This window comes from Haliaeetus leucocephalus, unplaced genomic scaffold (assembly GCF_000737465.1).
Source record: "Haliaeetus leucocephalus isolate CR32 unplaced genomic scaffold, Haliaeetus_leucocephalus-4.0 Scaffold218, whole genome shotgun sequence".
Classification (NCBI taxonomy): Eukaryota; Metazoa; Chordata; class Aves; order Accipitriformes; family Accipitridae; genus Haliaeetus; species Haliaeetus leucocephalus.
This window is the reverse complement of record NW_010972654.1, coordinates 808,258-816,254: the sequence shown is the minus strand read 5'-3', so window position 1 is coordinate 816,254 and position 7,997 is coordinate 808,258. Positions and strand designations below refer to the sequence as shown.

The 7,997-nt window shown below is 61.4% G+C and overlaps 2 protein-coding genes across 3 annotated transcripts in view; one reads left to right on the top strand and one right to left on the bottom strand.

Moving 5' to 3' along the window:
• Nucleotides 1–1,626, top strand: part of DGAT1 (diacylglycerol O-acyltransferase 1) — a 10,298-nt gene extending 8,672 nt beyond the window's left edge. The window contains exons 3-9 of the mRNA XM_010566824.1: nucleotides 73–144; nucleotides 375–419; nucleotides 527–639; nucleotides 737–802; nucleotides 912–999; nucleotides 1,131–1,193; nucleotides 1,336–1,626. Of these exons, the coding sequence (XP_010565126.1) occupies nucleotides 73–144; nucleotides 375–419; nucleotides 527–639; nucleotides 737–802; nucleotides 912–999; nucleotides 1,131–1,193; nucleotides 1,336–1,482 (594 nt within the window). The 3' untranslated portion in view covers nucleotides 1,483–1,626. The remainder of the gene's footprint in view (nucleotides 1–72; nucleotides 145–374; nucleotides 420–526; nucleotides 640–736; nucleotides 803–911; nucleotides 1,000–1,130; nucleotides 1,194–1,335) is intronic.
• A 2,095-nt stretch (nucleotides 1,627–3,721) lies between these two features.
• Nucleotides 3,722–7,997, bottom strand: part of LOC104831313 (casein kinase II subunit alpha-like) — a 13,820-nt gene continuing 9,544 nt past the window's right edge. For both annotated transcript variants that reach the window (XM_010566811.1, XM_010566812.1), the window contains 6 exons: nucleotides 6,455–6,565; nucleotides 5,755–5,856; nucleotides 4,708–4,808; nucleotides 4,359–4,507; nucleotides 4,076–4,165; nucleotides 3,722–3,964 (listed from right to left, as the gene is read on the bottom strand). In XM_010566811.1, coding sequence (XP_010565113.1) covers nucleotides 3,849–3,964; nucleotides 4,076–4,165; nucleotides 4,359–4,507; nucleotides 4,708–4,808; nucleotides 5,755–5,856; nucleotides 6,455–6,565 — 669 coding nt within the window. In that variant the 3' untranslated portion in view covers nucleotides 3,722–3,848. The remainder of the gene's footprint in view (nucleotides 3,965–4,075; nucleotides 4,166–4,358; nucleotides 4,508–4,707; nucleotides 4,809–5,754; nucleotides 5,857–6,454; nucleotides 6,566–7,997) is intronic.

The window sequence follows — 7,997 nt, the reverse complement described above, 5'->3', positions numbered from 1 at the left end:
GTCCCCGGGTACCCGGGGGCTCTGCCAGCATGGGGGGGGGGCGTGTTGGGGTCCCCCCCTCCCTGTGCCAAGCCCGGGCTCCAGCGGCGTTTTCTGTTCCAGTGGATGGTGCCCACGATCCAGAACTCCATGAAGCCGTTTCGGGTGAGTGATGGGGGCCCCGGGCAGGTGTTTTTTTGGGAGGGGTGTCAGAAGCTCCCCCCCGCCTGGCCTCAGTGGGCCAGAAGCTGTCCGGCCCCCAGAGCCAGCGCCAGGATCCGGCCAAGCTGCCCTCCCTCCCGCATTTCGAGCCCCCCCCCGGGACAGCCCAGTCCCTGCCTGCCCTCTTCCCGGGTGACCGTGGGACAGGGGTGACGCGAGCCGATGCCTTGCAGGACATGGATTATTCCCGGATCATCGAGCGGCTCCTGAAGCTGGCCGTGAGTACCCCTGCTGCCCCCACTGCTGGTCCCCCTGCCCGTGGGGGGGACACACACCCAGCCAGCCCCCCCCCTTTATTCCTCATGGCTTCTGCCTCCCCCCCCAGGTCCCCAACCACCTCATCTGGCTCATCTTTTTCTACTGGTTCTTCCACTCCTGCCTGAACGTGGTGGCCGAAGTGATGCAGTTCGGGGACCGGGAATTTTACAGGGACTGGTGGTGAGTGGGGGGCAAAGGGGGGGGAGTCCCCTCCTGTCCCTGAGCAGGGACGGGGACGCGGCAGCTCCCGGTTGCGGCTCACCGCCCTCTTCCTCAGGAATTCGGAGTCAGTGACCTATTTCTGGCAGAACTGGAACATCCCTGTCCACAAGTGGTGTCTCAGGTACGGGGGGGGGGGTCGCAGGAGGGGGCTGTCCTGTGTGTGTGTCCCCTCGCTCTGGGGGGCTGTGACACTCCCAGGACTCTGTGCTAATGGGGGGGCTGCTTCTCAGGCACTTCTACAAGCCCATGCTAAAGCGGGGGGCCAGCAAGTGGGCAGCCCAGACGGCCGTTTTCCTGGCGTCTGCCTTCTTCCACGAGGTCAGTGCTCCCTCCCAGCTCCTGGGGGGGGCTGCCTGGCTGCTGCCCCCCCCTCTAACCCCCCCCAAGTCCCTGCCCGGAGCTCCGATTGCTCCCAGCCCAGGGCCGGCGCTGACGCTGTGTCCCCGCAGTACTTGTTGAGCGTCCCCCTGAAGATGTTGCGGCCTTGGGCGTTCATGGGGATGGCAGCTCAGGTAAGGGAGAGCCCTGACTCCGTGCTGGGTCCCCTGGGAAGGGGGACAGGGGTTTGGGGGGGTCCTGCAGCCCCCCGAGGTTGAGCCCCGCTTTGCCATGGGGCTGATGCTGCTCCACCCCCCCACACTCCATCCCTTCCAGATCCCGCTGGCCTGGTTCGTCTCCAAATTCCTCAGGGGTAACTACGGGAACGCGGCCGTCTGGATATCCCTGATCATCGGCCAGCCCATCGCCGTCCTGATGTACGTGCACGACTACTACGTGCTCAACTATGAAGGCAACCAGTGAGGCGGTGGTCCGACAGCCCGTCCCTCCCCGGTGAACCCCCGCTGGGGCGCACGGACCCCCTCAGACTGTGCCGGTGCCACCGTCCTTGTGAATCGAATGTTGGATCAATGCAATAGCTCCTGGGGCATGGAGGGGGGGGACACACATGGACCCCCCCCCCCCCCGCACCGCTCGGCCCTGGGGGGACAACAGGGGGACTGGGCAGGAGGGAGGCAACAGCGGACCCTGTCCGCCCCTGTCGGCCCCCCCCCCCCCAGTTTGAAGCGGCTGCCTGCTCGTGAAAGGCACTTTAAGGGACTGGGACTGTCCTATCCATCCCTGTCCCGCTCACCGGGTTTAGTGGGGGGGTGTCCCACCCTGGCTCTGTCATCCCCAGAGCCTGGGGGGTGGCCCCGGCACGACCCCCCCCTTGCCCGCGGTGGCTGTGCTGGCTATGAGCCCCGGGCCCCGCTTCCTCCGTCCCTGGTGGGCTGCCCACGCAGGCAGCTGCCTGTGGTTGCCTGTGGCCCTGCTGCTGCCTCCCAGCCTTGCTCTGGTCTCACTCAGCCACTTTTTAACCCTTCCAGATTGTATCTCTCTCTCTCAAATACTGAGTAATTAAAAGTGTCTTTTTTTTTTTTTCTTTTTTTTCTTTTCTTTCCAAGCCTGGCCTCAGCCCTGTTCCTCGCTCCCCTCTGCCCCTGCCTGTACCGCAGGCAGTGACCCTCCTGTTGTCCCTCCCCACCAAGGGCTACTTATTGGTTGGCCAGGGAGCAGTTTTGGTTCCAGCTGGGGTGGTGGTCTTCCAGTTTGGGGTGGGGAAGCAGCTGGGATGGACTGGATGAGGTTCAACCTCTTGCCCTAAAAGGGTCCCCAGTCTCCCTTGGGCTGGGGGGGACAGGGCGAGTGAGGGGCCACATGCTGTGGCAGGACCCCCCCCTGTGCACAAACAAAAACAGCCCCTTTGAAGCGCTCCGAGCCCAGAGGGACCCGAGATTCACCCTGTGGCGAGTCAGAGAATGGTTTGGGTTGGAAGGGACCTTCAAAAGAAGTCATCATCTAGTTCTGCCGTGGGCAGGGACATCTTCAACTAGACCAGGTTGCTCAGAGCCCCGTCCAACCTGACCTGGAATGTTTCCAGGGATGGGGCATCGACCACCTCTCTGGGCAGCCTGGGCCAGTGCCTCACCACCCTCGTTGTAAAAAAAAATTTCTTACATCTAGTCTGAATCTCCCCTCTTTTAGTTAAAACCATGACTCATCCTATTGCTACAGGTCCTGCTAAAAAGTCTCTACATCTTTCTTATAAGTAAGTAAAAGTTCCCCTATTACTAAGTATAGAAAGGCCACAATAAGGTCTCCTCGCAGCGTTCTCTCCTCCAGGCTGAAGAACCCCAACTCTCTCAGCCTGTCTCCATAGGAGAGGTGCTCCAGCCCTTGGATCATCTTCATGTCCCTCCTCTGCACCCACTCCAGCAGGACATGTCCTTTCTGTGCTGGGGACCCCAGAGCTGGACGCAGTGCTCCAGGGGGGTCTCACCAGAGCGGAGCCGAGGGGCAGAATCCCCTCCCTCGACCTGCTGGCCGCGCTGCTCTGGATGCAGCCCGGGATACACTTGGCTTTCTGGGCTGCGAGTGCACATTGCCGGCTCATGTCCTGTTTGTCACCCACCAGTGTCCCCCAGTCCTTCTCCACAGGGCTGCTCCCCATCCATCCATCCCCCAGCCTGGACGGATACCGGGGCTTGCCCTGACCTGAGGCTGAAGCCCCCCCAGCCTGGGGGCAGACCAGGACCCCCAAGGGCTACAGAGCCCACAAGCCGCTGGCCCCCCCCCACCCTGGGGACACGTTTGTGCCAAGCCATGTCCGTGCTGTAACCCCCCCCCAGGCAGGGCATCCCTGCCTGCTGCCAGCACCCAAGAAGAAGCCGCTGGTCCCGCTGACCTGTTTGTTAGGGACATAGAAAATAAATTTTATTATCCATTTTTAGATTTCTACACTGTAGTTGCATCACTAACCATGATCCTCATGAGAAGAATGCAGCTAACTCCATACCCCGACAGAGACGCAACAGAGATCAGCCTTGGTCCATCGCCAGAAAGTGTGATATTGTTACTGCACAGAGAAAAAAAAAACCCAAAAAAAACCAAAAAAAAAACCAAAACAGAACCTACATTTTTGCTCTTTTTTTTTTTCTTTTCTTTTCTTTTTTTCCATACTCGACAGAAATAAAAATAAAATTCCAGAGCGTCCTCCCACCCTGTTTCTGCCTCTGGGCAGGGGCTGCCGGCTGGAGCCCATGGCTCTGGCGGGTCAGGCAGGAGGGCAGAAGGCAGGCACGGCACCGGCCTCGGCGCTGCGGAAAGCCGGCGGTTGAGAGGTGAGTTCAGGGTTGCACGCCAGCTGCGGCGGGGACCGGCGAGCCCAAAGCATTGGGAGAGGAGATGACGGGCGACGCAGCCAGGCTGCCGATGGGCTGGGACGCGGACATCGAGGTAATACCTGCGCCGGAGAGAGAAGGAGCGGGTTGGGGGGAGAGCCCAGAGCTGGCGACGACGCTCGGCTCTGGGTGGGGGGGCCGAGGGGGTCCCCAGCCAGAGCCCCAGCGCTCACCTGCCAACATACTGGAGGAGCTGACAGGCGTGTTACTGGCCGAGAGTCCAGCCGAGGTGCCGATCCTGGCTGGGTCTTTCGCTATGGGATCTGCGGGGCGGAAGGGAAGGCGACGGGTGTCAGCGAGGGCTCCCCGCACACCCGAGGGGAGCGCTGGTGCCTCGCTGCCCAGCCCCCCCCGACGATGGGGCAGCAGCCCTGCAGGGGGATAGAGGAGCTAGAAGGGAGGGAACGGTGGGCAGCCCCGAGGAGCTGGGGCAGGCAGCGACGCCAGCAGACGTACAGAAGTACGGGTGCTCCATGGCGTCCCGGGCAGTGAGTCGTGTCTGGTGGTCGTAGCGCAGCAGCTTGTCCAAGAAATCGAGCGCCTCTGTGCTCACGAGGTGCTGGTTCTCGCTGTGGACGAAGCGCTCCCACCGCTTCCGCGAGTGTCTGCGAGGAGGAGGAGGAGGAGAGAGCTGCATCAGCCCCACACCCTGCCGATGGCCTGGCGACCTCACCTCCCACGCTGCCCTCTCCCACAACCTTCCCCGGAGAACAGCACAAGTCAGCGGGAATCCCGGCACTGCCGGACCGTTTCTCTCGCCCCCAAGCCCCGACCGTGGCGAGGGAGGATTTGGCCGCACACCCACCTGCCGAGGATGTCGTTGAAGCGGGGATCGAGCTCGATGTTGTACTTGTCGATGTAGTCGTACAGGTCCTCCGTCCCCAGCACTTTCGCGATGCGCACGAGCTGGCAGAAAGGGTGAAGCAGCAACGCTGAGGGCGACGGCAGAGACGGGGCTCCTGCCAGCCCAGCCGCAGCCCCGTGGGTCCCGGCCCCCCCACTCCAGTGTCCCTCACTCCCCCAGCGAGGCCACAGCTCAGCTCAGCTTCATAGCTGGGGAAGGACGCGTTCCCATTCCTCTCCGGGGTGGAAAGTGAAGGCAAGGCCTCGCAGCCCTTCCCTGGGGCAGCTGGAAGCCATGTGGAAGCGTGCCCTGGTCCCGCTCTTGGCAGGGAAGGGCAAAGAGGTGCCCGCAGTGCACTCCAAGGTCGGCATTCCCAGATTTCCCCTCCTCGCCCCGAGGGTGGGTGCAGCGGGGAAGCCAGGATCCCACAAATGCAGGTTCCTGCAGGCCCTGCTCTGGGCTGCGGTGGGGTTAGGAGCCCGCCGGGCACGCCTGCGTTCGCTGGCTGAGTTTACGGGAGCCATACGACTGGAAAGCAGCAGCCAGCTCTGAAGCCGCGTCCCATGAACCCCACCGCGGCAGCACCGTCCTTTGGAGTAACCGAAATGGAGCGCGCTGCTCCTGCAGCTCCCGAGCTGCGCCCCGGCTACACCCACAGCGCGTGGGTCAGGCAGACAGCTCCTGTTATCACCTCCCAGTACAACCAGTGCTTTGCTCCCCTGCCCAGCCACCCCCAGATTTAGCTGCCAGCTCACCCACTCCTCCCCCAGACAGAAAGAGGAGGGATAGAAGCAGGGAGCACCGAGACCCCGGCGTGGGGGGGGACATGGGGAGACGGGGCAGCACACAGAGGTAGCACGCGTGTGCCAGCGTCGGGAAGCCACCGCGCTGGTTCGGTGCCGCCGGTTTGCTTCACGGCATGCTCCGGGGCTCGCCCAGCTCACCGGGAGGGTCTGCGGGAGGAAGGGGTGACGGGGGGAGCGGGCAGCGTGCTGCCCTGGGGCTCACTTGATCGTAGTTGTCGTGACCGTGGAAGAAAGGCTCTTTCCGGAAGATCATGCTGGCCAGCATGCAGCCTAAACTCCACATGTCTAAGCTGTAGTCGTACATCTGGAAAAGCCGAGAGGAGAGAGAGGGGAGGTCAGCGAAGCTCCAGAGCCACCAGGCTGCCAGGACAGCCCAGGAGGGGGAACACACACTGAGACCCCCCCCGAGAGGACGGCAGAGAGCAGAGGGTGGGTGTCTGGTGCCGCATCCAGCAGCTCCACGCTCTGCCTTGCCCAGGACCGTCTCCAACACAGGCTTCAGGTTCAGACCCTGAACTGCACGTGGCCTCATCGGTCGTGGGCAGAAAAGCTGGACGCCAACCAGCCAAGAGCAGCCACCTCAAGGGCCATTCGGAGGATGGCAAATACTCTCTTTTATTCTCACCTCCCCCAGTTAACTGCACGCCTTGGCACGGATTCACCCCAGGCAGTTTACACTGATCGCTCAAGAGCCTTTCCCAGCCAGCGTCGAGTTGTATCTGGGCTGTCCCCTCTCCCGCTCACGTGCAGCTGCAGGTTGTAACCCACCGGGCATGTGCCTGGGCACAGGAAAACCCAGGGCTGCACGGCAGCGGGACACCGCAGCCGCAGGACACCAGCCTGCGTCTTCCACAGCCAGGCTCCGCTGTCGGCACGAGGGGCTGGACCCCGCCAGGACGTACCTGGTAATCTACCAAGAGCTCCGGTCCCTTGAAGTACCGCGAAGCCACCCGCACGTTGTACTCCTGGCCGGGGTGGTAGAATTCCGCCAGCCCCCAGTCGATCAGGCGCAGCTGGAGGAGAAGAGGAGAGAGCACATCGATATGGGGACCCGCAGACCCCAGACCCCGACCTCTCCAGCAGCCCTTCAGGGGTTTGCAGCAGGAGCATCTCGGGTGGGTGTGACACCACGGCATCCTCCCTCCTCGTGGCATCGCCGATGCTCCGCCGGCACCATCACCCAGCCAGCAGGGCTGTGATGCCCGTCCTGCGCCTGCCCCCATGACTACTCCCTGCTTCGGACTCGGGCTTTGCGTTTCGCCCTGTTTTTTCAGATCTTTTCTCCAACTCGTCAGGATCGCTTTGAATTCCAGGGGACTTGCAGCCCTCCCCAGCTTTGCTCGTTAAAACCTACGGACGACGCACGCTCTCTGGTCCATCAGCCAGGTCGTTAATACTGAGTAACGCCAGGCTCAGGACAATCCCCCTTGAACCCGTGCAGCGCTGCCTTCCACTCTGACAGCAAACCATTGATAATTACTCTCTAATTATGGCTTTCCAGCAGCTTTAGACCTACTGTATAGAAAATGCATCTAAACCACATTTCCCTGGTTGGCTTATGTCAGAAGTCGTATTAAAATCGAGATATATGACGTCTACCGTCCACAAAGAGCCTCTCCAGTGGTTTTACTACTAATCTGGGGAGAAGGAAAGATTGGCTCACGGCAAAGATTGGCCACATGGTGCTTACAACAAAACGCACCCGGTAGGACGCAGGGCGATACCGGGGAAGATTTCAAAGGGCACAGTGCCCAAAGAGCACGGCGCGGGGGGTTCAGCCCCTTTCTGTTCTGATAACGGGGGTGTTCACCGGCTGCAAGAGGCTTTGCCGGTGCCATGGAGAGATGCCCAGCCTCCCGCTGTCCAAGCAGGCGCCTTTTGAAGTCCTTTTTATTTGAGGTCCCAGCTGGCCAGTTGCTACAGAGGTGCTGGAAGAAATCTAAAGTTCCATTTACAAGCCTAAGTAACTGACAAACAGGTGGCAAATAAAAGGAGTTTACTGGACGCAGGTGCGGGTTTTATGGTCACCTGTATTTCCAAACAAACAGCTGCAAATTCAGCCCCCTCCCCGCGCTGGGGTCTGCTGGGGCCCAGATCTAACGAGGGCCAACCCCGACTTAAAGGCAACGCTCTCCTGCCTGAATACGGGCTCGGGCGCGCTGGTGCTGCCGGAGACGGGCAGGACTGCGCGGCATTAACCGTGCTGGGAAAGTTTCGCTGTCGAAACTGCAACCATCTGCAGCAGCTGAAGGCGGGCTAACTCTGTGCTGGCCTGCAGGAACAGGAGCGTGGGGAAGCGGGTAAAAGCAAACTGCTGGTTCTCTTGCCAGCACAAAGGCTCTTAGCTGGGAGCTGAGCGGTCTCGCTACAGGACAGACATGGAGGTGCTGGAGCGTGTCCAAAGAAGAGCAACGAAGCTGGTGAAGGGTCTGGAGCACAAGTCTT